The 16069-nt window shown below is 42.8% G+C and overlaps 1 protein-coding gene across 1 annotated transcript in view; it reads left to right on the top strand.

Annotated features, from left to right (window-relative positions):
* Positions 1-8777, top strand: part of LOC311102786 (presenilin-1-like) — a 30595-nt gene extending 21818 nt beyond the window's left edge. The window contains exons 10-11 of the mRNA XM_084144200.1: positions 586-704; positions 6184-8777. Coding sequence (XP_084000326.1) covers positions 586-704; positions 6184-6339 — 275 coding nt within the window. The 3' untranslated portion in view covers positions 6340-8777. The remainder of the gene's footprint in view (positions 1-585; positions 705-6183) is intronic.
* Positions 8778-16069: the final 7292 nt, after the last annotated feature.

Genomic DNA, 16069 nt, shown 5'->3' with positions numbered 1-16069 from the left:
CTAACATGTATTAACTCGGGTGTGAATACTTGTGTAAATTAGATATTTCTGCATTTCATTTTCAATACGTTTTCTAAAATTTCCAGCAACATGTTTTCACTTTGTTATTATGGGGTATTGTGTGTAGATGGGTGAGATTTTTTTTATCCATTTTGAATTCAGGCTGTAACACAACAAAATGTGGAATACGTCAAGGGGTATGAATACTTTCTGAAGGCACTGTATGTCCGTGTCTGTGAGTATGTTAGAATATTATGCCGTTCTGTGGTATCAAACAGCCATGTGTGTGCTGAGGATCTGCCAGCAGAACATTCTATCAGTCAACATGACGGACAGGATTGGAAAAAGATGTCATCTGTTTTTTTTAGTATGGTGAAACTGGGTCTGGGAGGCTTTGTCTTCTACAGAGTATGCTGTTGGGGATAGAGTTAGGGTTACAGGGTAAGGGTTTGTGTTAGGATCAGGGTTAGGGTGGTTTAACGTGGTTCTGTCTGTGTTTCCCAGGGGGAGTGGGGTTACAGGGTTAGGGTTTGTGTTAGGATCAGGGTTAGGGTGGTTTAACGTGGTTCTGTCTGTGTTTCCCAGGGGGAGTGAAGCTGGGTCTAGGAGACTTCATCTTCTACAGCATGCTGGTGGGGAAGGCCTCAGCTGCAGCAAACGGTGACTGGAATACCACTCTGGCTTGCTTTGTAGCCATACTCATTGTGAGTAAACACAACAACAACAACAACAACAACTCATTATAACATTACCTCAGTAACACGCCTCGCTCTCATTCACTCACACACACACACACACATATATATATATATATACAGTGCATTCTGAAAGTATTCAGACCCCTTGACTTTTTCCACATTTTGTTACGTTACAGCTTTATTCTAAAATGGATTCAATTGTTTTTTTTGCTCATCAAACTACACACAATACCCCATAATGACAAAGCAAAAAAAGGTTTTTAGAAATTGTAGCTATGTATTAAAAATTAAAAACGGAAATATCACATTTACATAAGTATTCAGATCCTTTACTCAGTACTTTGTTGAAGCACCTTTGGCAGCGATTACAGCCTCGAGTCTTCTTGGGTATGGCGCTACAAGCTTGGCACATCTGTATTTGGGGAGTTTCTCCCATTCTTCTCTGCAGATCCTCTCAAGCTCTGTCAGGTTGGATGGGGAGCGTTGCTGCACAGCTATTTTCAGGTCTCTCCAGAGATGTTCAATCGGGTTCAAGTCCGGGCTCTGGCTGGGCCACTCAAGGACATTCAGAGACTTGTCCCGAAGCCACTCCTGTGTTGTCTTGGCTGTGTGCTTAGGGTTGTTCTCCTGTTGGAAGGTGAACCTTCGCCCCACTCTGAGGTCCTGAGCGCTCTAGAGCTGGTTTTCATCAAGGATCGCGCTGTACTTTGCTCCGTTCATCTTTGCCTCAATCCTGACTAGTCTCCCAGTCCCTGCCGCTGAAAAACATCCCCACAGCATGATGCTGCCACCACCATGCGTCACCGTAGGGATGGTGCCAGGTTTCCTCCAGACGTGACGCTTGGCATTCAGGCCAAAGAGTTCAATCTTGGTTTCATCAGACCAGAGAATCTTGTTTCTCATGGTCTGAGAGTCTTTAGGTGCTTTTTGGCAAACTCCAAGCGGGCTGTCATGTGCCTTTTACTGAGGAGTGGCTTCCTTCTGGCCACTCTACCATAAAGGCCTGATTGGTGGAGGGCTGCAGAGATGGTTGTCCTTCTGGAAAGTTCTCCCATCTCCACAGCGGAACTCTGGAGCTCTGTCAGAGTGACCGTCGGGTTTTGGTCACCTCCCTGACCAAGGCCCTTCTCCCCCGATTGCTCAGTTTGGCCGGGCAGCCAGCTCTAGGAAGAGCCTTGGTGGTTCCAAACTTCTTCCATTTAAGAATGATGGAGGCCACTGTGTTCTTGGGGACCTTCAATGCTGCAGAAATGTTTTGGTACCCTTCCCAAGATCTGTGTCTTGACACAATCCTGTCTCGGAGCTTTACGGACAATTCCTTCGACCTCATGGCTTGGTTTTTGCTCTGACATGCACTGTTAACTGTGGGACCTTATATAGACAGGTGTGTGCCTTTTCAAAATCATGTCCAATCAATTGAATTTACCACAGGTGGACTCCAATCAAGTTGTAGAAACATCTCAAGGATGATCAATGGATACAGGATGCACCTGATCTCAATTTCGAGTCTCATAGCAAAGGGTCTGAATAATTATGTAAATAAGGTGTTTCTGTTTTATATATTTGCAAACATTTCTAAAAACCTGTTTTCGCTTTGTCATTGTGGGGTATAGTGTGTAGATTGCTGTGGATTTATATATATACACACTACCTGTCAAAAGTTTGGACACACCTTCAAGAGTGGCTATTTGAAGAATCTCAAATACACTGCTCAAAAAAATAAAGGGAACACTTAAACAACACATCCTAGATCTGAATGAATGAAATAATCTTATTAAATACTTTTTTCTTTACATAGTTGAATGTGCTGACAACAAAATCACACAAAAATGATCAATGGAAATCAAATGTATCAACCCATGGAGGTCTGGATTTGGAGTCACCTTCAAAATTAAAGTGGAAAACCACACTACAGGCTGATCCAACTTTGATGTAATGTCCTTAAAACAAGTCAAAATGAGGCTCAGTAGTGTGTGTGGCCTCCACGTGCCTGTATGACCTCCCTACAACGCCTGGGCATGCTCCTGATAAGGTGGCGGATGGTCTCCTGAGGGATCTCCTCCCAGACCTGGACTAAAGCATCCGCCAACTCCTGGACAGTCTGTGGTGCAACGTGGCGTTGGTGGATGGAGCGAGACATGATGTCCCAGATGTGCTCAATTGGATTCAGGTCTGGGGAAAGGGCGGTCCATAGCATCAATGCCTTCCTCTTGCAGGAACTGCTGACACACTCCAGCCACATGAGGTCTAGCATTGTCTTGCATTAGGAGGAACCCAGGGCCAACCGCACCAGCATATGGTCTCACAAGGGGTCTGAGGATCTCATCTCGGTACCTAATGGCAGTCAGGCTACCTCTGGCGAGCACATGGAGGGCTGTGCGGCCCCCCAAAGAAATGCCACCCCACACCATGACTGACCCACCGCCAAACCGGTCATGCTGGAGGATGTTGCAGGCAGCAGAACGTTCTCCACGGCGTCTCCAGACTCTGTCACGTCTGTCACATGTGCTCAGTGTGAACCTGCTTTCATCTGTGAAGAGCACAGGGCGCCAGTGGCGAATTTGCCAATCTTGGTGTTCTCTGGCAAATGCCAAACGTCCTGCACGGTGTTGGGCTGTAAGCACAAATCCCACCTGTGGACATCGGGCCCTCATACCACCCTCATGGAGTCTGTTTCTGACCGTTTGAGCAGACACATGCACATTTGTGGCCTGCTGGAGGTCATTTTGCAGGGCTCTGGCAGTGCTCCTCCTGCTCCTCCTTGCACAAAGGCGGAGGTAGCAGTCCTGCTGCTGGGTTGTTGCCCTCCTACGGCCTCCTCCACGTCTCCTGATGTACTGGCCTGTCTCCTGGTAGCGCCTCCATGCTCTGGACACTACGCTGACAGACACAGCAAACCTTCTTGCCACAGCTCGCATTGATGTGCCATCCTGGATGAGCTGCACTACCTGAGCCACTTGTGTGGGTTGTAGACTCCGTCTCATGCTACCACTAGAGTGAAAGCACCGCCAGCATTCAAAAGTGACCAAAACATCAGCCAGGAAGCATAGGAACTGAGAAGTGGTCTGTGGTCACCACCTGCAAAACCAGTCCTTTATTGGGGGTGTCTTGCTAATTGCCTGTAATTTCCATCTGTTGTCTATTCCATTTGCACAACAGCATGTGAAATGTATTGTCAATCAGTGTTGCTTCCTAAGTGGACAGTTTGATTTCACAGAAGTGTGATTGACTTGGAGTTACATTGTGTTGTTTAAGTGTTTCCTTAATTTTTTTGAGCAGTGTGTATATATGTATGTGTATGTGTGTGTATGTGTGTGTGTGTGTGTATGTGTGTATATATATATATATATATATACACACACACACACACACACACACACACACACACACACATACATACACACACACACACACACACACAGTGAGGGAAAAAAGTATTTGATCCCCTGCTGATTTTGTACGTTTACACACTGACAAAGAAATGATCAGTCTATAATTTTAATGGTAGGTTTATTTGAACAGTGAGAGACAGAAAACAACAACAAAATCCAGAAAAACGCATGTAAAAAATGTTATACATTGATTTGCATTTTAATGAGGGAAATAAGTATTTGACCCCTTCTCAATCAGAAAGATTTCTGGCTCCCAGGTGTCTTTTATACAGGTAACGAGCTGAGATTAGGAGCACACTCTTAAAGGGAGTGCTCCTAATCTCAGTTTGTTACCTGTATAAAAGACACCTGTACACAGAAGCAATCAATCAATCATATTCCAAACTCTCCACCATGGCCAAGACCAAAGAGCTCTCCAAGGATGTCAGGGACAAGATTGTAGACCTACACAAGGCTGGAATGGGCTACAAGACCATCGCCAAGCAGCTTGGTGAGAAGGTGACAACAGTTGGTGCGATTATTCGCAAATGGAAGAAACACAAAAGAACTGTCAATCTCCCACGGCCTGGGGCTCCATGCAAGATCTCACCTCGTGGAGTTGCAATGATCATGAGAATGGTGAGGAATCAGCCCAGAACTACACGAGAGGATCTTGTCAATGATCTTAAGGCAGCTGGGACCATAGTTACCAAGAAAACAATTGGTAACACACTACGCCGTGAAGGACTGAAATCCTGCAGCGCCCGCAAGGTCCCCCTGCTCAAGAAAGCACATATACAGGGCCGTCTGAAGTCTGCCAATGAACATCTGAATGATTCAGAGGAGAACTGGGTGAAAGTGTTGTGGTCAGATGAGACCAAAATCGAGCTCTTTGGCATCAACTCAACTCGCCGTGTTTGGAGGAGGAGGAATGCTGCCTATGACCCCAAGAACACCATCCCCACCGTCAAACATGGAGGTGGAAACATTATGCTTTGGGGGTGTTTTTCTGCTAATGGGACAGGACAACTTCACCGCATCAAAGGGACGATGGACGGGGCCATGTACCGTCAAATCTTGGGTGAGAACCTCCTTCCCTCAGCCAGGGCATTGAAAATTGGTCGTGGATGGGTATTCCAGCATGACAATGACCCAAAACACACGGCCAAGGCAACAAAGGAGTGGCTCAAGAAGAAGCACATTAAGGTCCTGGAGTGGCCTAGCCAGTCTCCAGACCTTAATCCCATAGAAAATCTGTGGAGGGAGCTGAAGGTTTGAGTTGCCAAACGTCAGCCTCTAAACCTTAATGACTTGGAGAAGATCTGCAAAGAGGAGTGGAACAAAATCCCTCCTGAGATGTGTGCAAACCTGGTGGCCAACTACAAGAAACGTCTGACCTCTGTGATTGCCAAGAAGGGTTTTGCCACCAAGTACTAAGTCATGTTTTGCAGAGGGGGTCAAATACTTATTTCCCTCATTAAAATGCAAATCAATTTATAACATTTTTGACATGCGTTTTTCTGGATTTTGTTGTTGTTTTCTGTCTCTCACTGTTCAAATAAACCTACCATTAAAATTATAGACTGATCATGTCTTTGTCAGTGGGCAAACGTACAAAATCAGCAGGGGATCAAATACTTTTTTCCCTCACTGTGTATGTGTGTGTGTGTATATATATATATATACTACCAGTGAAATGTTTGGACACACCTTCAAGGGTGTCATCAAGGCAAAGGGTATGTTTAACTCTTCTTTGGTTACTACATGATTCCATATGTGTTATTTCATAGTTTTGATGTCTCCACTATTATTCTACAATGTAGAAAATAGTAAAAATAAAGAAAAACCCTTGAATGAGTAGGTGTGTACAAACATTTGACTGGTAGTGTGTGTGTGTGTGTGTGTGTATATATATATATCACTTTTGTCTGACTGATCTGTTCTTTCTCTCTTCTCCTCTCATTTTCAATTCAATGTAAGGGTTTTATTGGCATAGGAAACATACGTTTACATTGCCAAAGCAAGTGAAATAGATAATAAACAAAGCTCTCTGTCTCTGTCTCTCTGTCTCTCTCTCTCTGTCTCTCTCTCTCTCTCTCTCTCTCTCTCTCTAGGGCCTGTGTTTGACTCTTCTTCTCCTGGCTGTCTTTAAGAAGGCCCTCCCTGCTCTCCCCATCTCCATCTTCTTTGGCTTGGTGTTCTACTTCGCGACAGACAACCTGGTCAGACCCTTTATGGCCCAGCTGGCTCTGCACCAGTTCTACATTTAGCAGGACGTCCCCCCCCCCACAGGAGAGGGGGTTTCCTTCTGCCTTTTTCCCCCGGGCTTGGAGGGGGGGTTCCCCAGTCCCCATGGCAACTCTTGTTGTGCTTCAAGTTCTTAACCATGATGACTTTAGATTTGTTCATACTGTCCTCATTTAAAAAAATGACGGTTACGCCTCCCTCTTCTGAGGCTGCTTGTTTTCACCACAGACAGTCTTCTAAAGTTAGAGGGAGGTCACGGTGAGGTCACAGTGAGGTCACTGTGAGGTCACGTTGTACAGGATTGCGTACCATCACCACAGAGCTATACTGAACAAAAAATATAAACGCAACATGCAACAATTTCGACAATTTTACTGAGTTACAGTTCATATAAGGAAATCAGTAAATTGAAATAAATTCATTAGGCCCTAATCTATGGAATTCACATAACTGGGCAGGGGGCGTAGCCATGGGTGGGCCTGGGAGGGCGTAGACACACCCACTGGGGAGCCAGGCCCACCCACTGGGGAGCCAGGCCCAGCCAATCAGAATGAGTTTTTCCCCACAAAAAGGGCTTTATTACAGACAGAAATACTCCTCTGCAACCCCCCCACCCTCCCTCAGACGATCCCCCAGGTGAAGAAGCGGGATGTGGAGGTCCTGGGCTGGCGTGGTAACACGTGGTATGCGGTTGTGAGGCCAGTTGGACATACTGCCGAATTCCCTAAAACGACGTTGGAGGAGGCTTATGGTAGAGAAATTAACATTACATTCTCTGGCAACAGCTCTGGTGGACATTCCTCCAGTTAGCATGCCAATTGCACGCTCCCTCAAAACTTGAGACATCTGTGGCATTGTGTTGTGTGACACATTTTAGAGTGGCATTTTATTGCCCCCCAGCACAAGGTGCACCTGTGTAATGATCATGCTGTTTAATCAGCTTCTTGATATGCCACACCTGGATGGATTATCTTGGCAAAGGATAAATACATGCTCACTAACAGGGATGTAAACAAATGTGTGCACAACATTGGAGAGAAATAAGCTTTTTGTGCGTATGGAACATTTCTGGGATTTTTTTATTTCAGCTCATGAGACATGGGACCAGCACTTTACATGTTTTGTTTATGTTTTTGTTCAGTAAAGAATGACGATTCTATTTCTATGGTTACTACAGCATCGTCATGCTGTTCTAATGTCGTTTTGGAGACACACACAAACCCAAGAAGAAGAAGGAGGAGGACGACAACCCTGGCGCACTCTCAAACGACCGGCCGCCTGAAAAAGGACTTCAGAGGGGACTTTTTAATAAACACAACTGACAGTTTAGGCCTTTGACCTCCACTAACAGACTGTCACATGACACGGCAATGTAACTGATGATGGTAATTATAATAACTGGTCAATGTTTTCAGTAATTCCAGTTCGATTGGTGCTTCTAGAATTGACCAGTCGATAGCCTAGAATTTTTGCTTTGTCCATCCATCAGAACTCCAGCGCCGAGCCTTAACCAGCACCCTATTCCCTATGTAGTGCCCAGGCACCTGCTCAAAAGTAGTGCACTCCATAGAAAATAGGGTGCCATGCATCCCAGGAGTCATTTTGAAACTGTAGCGTTTGAAAACAGCATTTCTAACAGTTTTGTCACCACCACAACACCCCCCCCCCCAACACAACGGTTTGTTTGACCATGTTTTGTTCTCTTGTCAGAGCTACATCTAAATCTACACTGTTTGATACTTAGCCTGGTGCCAGTGTTTGGAATGGCGTTGAGGAACAAGGAGTTAACGCGATAGCGCAAACAGATCTGGGACCAGGCTATGTTGATTGATCTACACTAGAATCGTACGTTTTTTTTTCAACTTTTGTTTATTTTGTCATGTATACATGGAGTACACAGGGCAGCAAAAATGCTTACTAACAGGTTCACTGTACTGAGTATATCGTTGTGTATAGAGCCATCTGCTGTACCTTCCTCTCTTGTTACGGCCTGGCTGCCTGTTTGTTTCCGTCTGCTCACTTGGACGCGTGACAAACAAAATGTATTGGGACAAGGCCACTCCTGGTCTGCTTTTTTCAGGGAAAGCAAAAAAGTTGATCATGTCTGGCGTAAAACTGAGTGAGGCGCACCTACTAGTTCTTTAGGGGCACGTTTCCTGGACACGTACTAGGCTTTGTCCTGGACTAAAAACAATGCCGGTAGGAAATTAGTTTTTTTACTCCAGGTTTAGGCTTAATCCGTGTCTGGGGAAACTGGGCCTAAATGTTGCACTCAGATTACTTTTTATGATGATATGATATGACGTCATTGTGCTGAGATTGTTTTCTTACTTTTCTGGGAAATGATGATGTTGGCTTGTCCTTGTCTCCACATGCAGATGATGACGTGCATAAATATAAATATGTAAGGTTATTCATTTCAAATGTTGTTCCTTTTTTAAAAAAAATAAATGAATCAAGAATAAAACATTGGAAGTATTTCTTGAATGTATGAGATTTGAGAGAGAAGAACCCTTTCCCTTAGTTACAATGTTGTTATTTAGTGTCGAGAGGCTAGCATCCTGTTTGGCGGCAACAACGGCGCGTTAACAAGTCAGGGGTGTATTCGTTACGCCGATTCTGTTGCGAAACTTTCCTTAAACGGAATGAAACGGTGAGGGACTTAAACCGAATTTGTCCAATAGAAAACTCTAGTTTTAGTCCAATGACTACGCCCAAGTTGGAACACTAACAAATCATGTGGAATATATTTGAACTTATTGGCATTCTGATGATGACGCTTGGTGCACCAGTCAAGGCTTGATTCAGATTGATGTACAGGGTTGCAGATGTGATTACAGGGTACAGTGAAAATCTTAGGGGCCAAACTCCAACATTTACGTCATTTAGCAGACGCTCTTATCCAGAGCGACTTACAGTTAGTGCATACAATTTTACATACTGGCCCCCCGTGGGAATCGAACCCACAACCCTGGCGTTGCAAACGCCATGCTCTACCAACTGAGCTACATCCCTGCCGGCCATTCCCTCCCCTACCCTGGACCAATTGTGCGCCGCCCCATGGGTCTCCCGGTCGCGGCCGGCTACGACAGAGCTTGGATTCGAACCAGGATCTCTAGTGGCACAGCTAGCACTGCGATGCAGCGCCTTAGACCACTGCGCCACTCGGGAGTCAACATGCAGGACTAGTGAAATAAAATAATGACAATGGTCATAAAACAATAGAAATAGCACTATATACATGATAATAACTGTGTCAGTGATGGATGAATGAATGAATGAATGAATGTCCATTGGGGTGGGGGCAGAGTAAAGTCTGTTGGGGGTGCAATGTCCCTAGGGGGAGTTTGATACTGTGAACCATCAGATCCTCCTCTCCACCCTCTCCGAGTTGGGCATCTCCGGCGCTGCTCACTCTTGGATTGCGTCCTACCTGACAGGTCGCTCCTACCAGGTGGCGTGGGGAGAATCTGTCTCCGCACCACGTGCTCTCACCACTGGTGTCCCCCAGGGCTCAGTTCTAGGCCCTCTCCTATTCTCTCTATACACCAAGTCACTTGGCTCTGTCATATCCTCACATGGCCTCTCCTATCGTTGCTACATAGACGACACACAATTAATTTCCTCCTTTCCCCCTTCTGATAACCAGGTGGCGAATCGCATCTCTGCATGTCTGGCAGACATACAGTGGGGAGAACAAGTATATGATACACTGCCAATTTTGCAGGTTTTCCTACTTACAAAGCATGTAGAGGTCTGTAATTGTTATCATAGGTACACTTTCAACTGTGAGAGACGGAATCTAAAACAAAAATCCAGAAAATCACATTGTATGATTTTTAAGTAATTAATTTGCATTTTATTGCGTGACATAAGTATTTGATCACCTACCAACCAGTACGAATTCCGGCTCTCACAGACCTGTTAGTTTTTCTTTAAGAAGCTGTAGTGTATTGACAATATGATGGTGTTAAATGTTGTTTAAATGGAACTGAAAGAAGGTTGATTTTTGGTATCAAGAAGGAAGGTTTTAGCGTGACGCCACATATGACAGACAGGAAGTGGGTTGTAAGATACGGGGATTGAACAGTAGAGGGAGCCATTCAACTCTTGGAAGGCTATATAAAGGGGGGAAGAACGGCGGAGAGTTAGAACGGCCATAGCAATCTGAGGAGCCGTTCTCCAGACCTCGCGAGTCTGTTACTCATGCTGAAGCTTGTGGTCTGAATAAACCCTATGATCAACGTTTAGTATGAGCAGACTCCTTTTGTTCATCAGCAATAATGACCACCATTCATCATATACGACATAATGGCGAGCTTGCCAGGAGATGGTTATGCAGTCCTTCTTTGCTGCATTTGGAGTCGCCAAGCTAACTCAAGCTGACTTCGGTTTGGAGTCATGACTCGACCAGACACAGCTAAGTTGTTAGTTTTGTTACTGCTTGTGTACATTGGAGGAGTGTACCATTACGACCGTGTTTCGGGTGGCGTTGTGGCTGTTGACTAGGAGTCTGAAAATTTCTAAATTTGGTTGATGGGTAAACGGGGAATAATAGCATGTTTAGGACAATGGATTGGTGGAGAATAAATGTTGGAAGACGTCTGCATAGTTAGGGCACCGTGAATACGGAAAAGACCTCGGACCGAGGCGATTCTTTAGGAATGGGCCATAAAATCCTTGCAACGCGTTAGGTGGTGTAAGGTTGATTCTGGGAATTATTAAGCTGGACGAATTATATGCATGTTATATACTCATCGTATGGTTGACGAACTATAATGCATGGGGTAACCTCTCTATGATTATCCAGAACTTACGGCAACAAAAAGTTAGACGGAGATAATTGCGATGATGATGATTTGGCCACGGTGCGGGGTGTTCATTTGTATAGCTAGTAGGCCGCAGTTGGCTGGAGGCTAGGGCTAATGCTTGATTGTTTCAGGCCACGTGGTACATCGTTGCCAAGGCTAATTTTTGTAAGGCTAAAGTGTGAATCATGCTACATTCTACATGGTGGCTGAGGTGGATGCTAATGCTACATGCTAATTGTGTTTTGTGTCGCAGTGTACCTTAGGCTAAGCTAAATGCTAATGCTACATGCTAATTGTGTTGCGTGCTACATGCTAACGGATATCCTTAGAGATTCCATTGCGATGGATTAAAGTCTCTTAAACTTGTCACTGTCTGTAAGTCAGGTTGTATGTTTTGTGAGCGCTGTTAAATGTTGTTTGACTAGGAGGGGAAAACGAGAGTTACAGTTGGACGGTTATTCTGTCTGTTTGGGGAGAGATCTAAAATCTTCCACGGTGAAAACGTGTTTTTTGAATGGATGTGCGCATGTGCATGATTTTGCGACACTACACTACAGAAAGGGGGAGTTTATGACACGAGATTAGGACACGTTTTGGTTTACGGCACTAAAACTATGACATGCGGTGGTGCTCAGCCTACAAAACAAAATGGTTGGTTAGGGTCATAGGTCCCATCTGGGGGCTGCAGGGAGACGGGGAAATAGACCGACAGAGGAGAAATTTTAACAGGAATATTCTAGTTTAAACGGTGGTTGGTTAAAGATGAAACTTGTTTTGTGACCTATTGAATTTATACATTAAATATATGTTGGCGAAGTATAATAAAGTGAATTAAATTAAAGACGGATTAAAATAAAAATGTTTTTGAGCGATCTATTTAGTTCTGAGTTTAGTCTTAGAGGGAATAATGTAGAACGAACGAATATTGAATGGTTGGAAATACTCAGTGATTGCATTAACTGCTGAAATCTTGTGTGTTTCTATGTTTTTTGAAATATGAGAGGAACATGGAACGAGAGGAGAGAGAGAGAAGGGGCTGACGTGTGCGTCACGTGACAAGGTGTGACGAGGCAGACGAGAGGATCAGATCAGGCTAGTACACAAAATCATCCTAACAAAATATGTGATGTTATGACGATTTTACATAGGCTTGGCAAATACTATTTCATTAAAAATGGCATTTTGGGAGCTCTGTGTATCACTGGGGTTTGATTACAGATGTGTTGGGAATCGAAGACTGACATTCTTCTGTAAATTTAAGATAATTAGAGCTGATCGAGCAAGGGGTTATGGGAATTGGAGTATTGAAGGGTGGTAAGGTTAGAAGGCTTTGTTTATGGGTATTTTAGTCTGAAGATGACTAACTTGCATTTACTTGCAGTTGATGGGTTGTGGTTAGATAGCCAACACTAATTGATAAATTGGTGATATAGGAATAAAAAATTGGTTTTAAATTATTCATAATTTTTAATTGAGTTTTTAATTGGTTTTTATTTTTAATTAAAGGGTTTTTGAATAAGGCATTTAATTGAATTTTTTAATATTCATATTTGATTTTATTTGATTTTTTGGGGGTTGTTAGGGTTATATTAATAATTTAAGGGGGGAAGCCTTAGGCTATACAGTCTAAAATAAGATAGTTCACAATAAAGGAATATAAAAGGCTTGATATAGGGGAAAATTGATTAAAATAGTCCTTTTTTAATCAAAGTAGGGTTAGAGAGTAGTGTTAGAAAGACTAATGGCAGATGTTAGTACACCTTTCTCACATACGGATTCAGCAAAAAGACACCCACCTTACGAGAAGGAAGCTTTCAGTGATCATCTAGCATGGTGATTATGGCATCAGAGATGAAGACGAATACAAGCAGAAACGACGATGAAGATGAATTCAAAACTCCAGAAGGAAGGAAAACCGGGATGTCTGGGAACTTAAGGAGATGAGGATGATGAAGATGAGAGTGATTGAGAGAGGTCATGGGTGGATATGACTCTGTGATCAGAAGGAAGTTGGCAAGAGGGAAACGAAGAAGGATACACGAGATTTAATCTCTGATGAAAGTTGAACGAAGAAGGGGACAAGAGATTCGAGTTCTGATGAAGAAAGCGATGAAGATTTGGAGATGAAGGGTGCTTTATGTTCGAGGATTTTATCCTACAATGACTGGCAAAGAAGAAATAGAGATATAGACCGATGCTTATCATGCCTGGATAAAGCAAATAGTTTAGAAGTAACACAGTTGAAGATACAGAAGAGGAGAAACTGCTGAGAGGATCCCAAGAATTGGAGAAGAAGAAACTCTGAAAACTCAATCATACAACGGGTGGAGAAGATAAGTTTTGGTTATGAAGAATCAGAGTGAACCAAATCAACAATCACTGTTACAGCTTTAACTGAACAATATCCAATGCAATTGTACCAGCCAAGGGGGTACCAGTTGATTCATATCCAAAGCCAGTTTCTGGACAGACACATAATGGCACCTGTTAGTGTCTAGAAGATCCGGAAGGGGGGTGCATTGCTGAGAGCCTCGATTAGAGGAGAAGAGAAAATAGCTAACAGTTGAAACAACCGGCCATTAGAAGTGATAGTGAATAGGGGAAAAACTTATTTGGGTTTAGGCCTAAAGAGGTTAAACATCTCACTAATTGATAATGAATTAGGATAGGGATTTGAGGTAGTAAAACAGTTAATCAAAATAGACATACTAATATTAGAAGATACTGTTATTGCAGTGTTGGGAAGAGAATTGAATTGTACAATAAGATGTACACTAGACTGTCTATTAAGACAATCTGTCTGAAAAGTTAAAAGGGGTGATTATTATTCTGGGTTACATTCTTACACTAAGGGATTTCAGGCTAGGCTAAAAGGTGGTTAGTCGTTTTGCCAAGTCTGTGTGTAATGAGTCAGAAGCAGGTGGGGAACTTTCCCAATCACATATTCTACAAATTTGGTGGTAAGGGATTTTGTGAAAATCAGGGGAAAAGGTTTTAAATGTTATGAGAGAAAAGATTAGATTAAAATAAGTTAGGAGTAGATTAGGGTTGGAAGAACTCTGAGACAGTAAGCTAAGTTTCAAAGTTAGTAGTAAGACAGAGAGAGAACAGTGAGGAAGGACATTTTAAAGTTTAGTGGGAAGATAGGGTAGGAGTTTAGATCGGTTAGGAGCAGATGCATTGAGAAAGTATGTGTTGCTGAATGATAAGAGAAGATTGAGGGTGATTGAGTATCTATATTTACAGTTTCCAGCAGGAAGATCAAGGTAATTATAGGTGTATTTTGTGTAATCACAAGTTTGAAAGTCAGGAATTAGAGAAAGGACTGAGATTTGGGGAAAAAGTGACACTAGTGGGGATAGATGGAAGTACAAGTAAAGAGTTCAAAGTCTTAGGGGAAAACTGGGGGAAAACTAGGAGTAACTAAGGACATTAACACTTCAGTTTATTAGAACAACAGGGAGAAGCAATTTAACTCTTTCAACATTGATAGTTATTAAAGTCATAAATATATTGCATTTGATTATAAGGGAATCAATACAGCACCAATTTTAGGGGGAATAATACTTATTAGGGTTTAGGATGGGGACGTTCCTCCCATATGGAGAGATAATTATGGAGAATAAGTATTGTTATCAGGACCAGGAGTAGAAGCTGTTACACCTAGTCGAAGGAGGGATAGTTTGTACAACGGTATAGTTTGGACGAGGTTAGGAGTGACTGTTCACTTATGTTGCGTAATGTTATAGAGAAAGGTTAGGGAGAATATATGTGTACTTATCTAGTGCAAGCATTAGAAGTTGTTCCGGTTAAGAATTATGGGTTAAAGGGCTATGTAATTCGTAAAGTGATGCCTATAATGGAAGATTTGAAATCTGTTGAAGCTTCCGCAGTCACCGAAGGAGTTCAGGAGGAGTAGATTACAGTAGTCACTCCAACAGTAGATAAGACACAGAGGATAATGGGAACTTTTCCACTAGAAGTAATTAGGGTTGATACAGCAATTAAGTCAACTACTTTAATGGTAACTTTGGAAGGGATTAGTGATACGATGGCAATAGCAAAAGAGGGAGTATGACATCGACAACAACTTTTCTGAAATTAAATGGGGAATTTTAGACTCATGGGTTATGTTACGGATGGAGAGTGCTGTCAATGATAGTACGAATGGGGTTAAAATAGGAGAACAGATAGTAGTAGAGAGAATATAGATTCATCATGGAGGTCAGGATGAGATCTTTGATTTTGATGACAGACGGGGAGAGGTATCTGATCAGTGCCGCTCGTTCTTCTGTTGTGGAAATTAGAGATAGATTAACTCATTCTGTAAGATCAGTGAGGAATCTTGAGGGTCCATGTCTGTTGAGAATTCCATCCCAAACATGTTAGACGGTTGCGCAGCCTCTATCAGGTATGGGTCAGTCTTATGCTTTGTCATGGCTGTGGTTTTGGCAACAGTCATTGACAGATAAAATAATGTCGTTGTCAGAACAGTGATTTAAGCTTAGGTTTAATTGTTCTTGGTTAAATGAATTACCCTATGGGAATTGTTAAATGGGAAAGGAAAATCAGGTAACAACGGAACCCTGAAGTATTCAGGTGAAACATTGAGGGCTAAAAGTTGTTTTATAAAATATAGGATATACGGGTATGTTTATGGGAATATCAGATTGGGATGTTATATGATAACTTTGGATTAGCATGAACATAAGGTTAGAGATGACAAATATAATGTAACTTTTTATGTACCAGGTAGTAGAAAAGCAGGACTTTGATGGTTAAACGATTAGCTTTTGACTGACAATGTGACTATGGGGAATTTTAGAGATATTTAGGGGTTTGGGGGTGATAAAGCATATATATATACTTATATTAGGGATGGACAGGATTTGGTTACATGTCAACGTTGAAGCTTCCATATGAGGCTTTTACTATTAAAAGA

This window comes from Coregonus lavaretus (genome assembly GCF_964263955.1).
Source record: "Coregonus lavaretus genome assembly, chromosome: 27".
In the NCBI taxonomy this organism is placed as follows: domain Eukaryota; kingdom Metazoa; phylum Chordata; class Actinopteri; order Salmoniformes; family Salmonidae; genus Coregonus; species Coregonus lavaretus.
The sequence above is the reverse complement of the archived record's forward strand: the minus strand, read 5'-3'. Positions and strand labels throughout refer to the sequence as shown.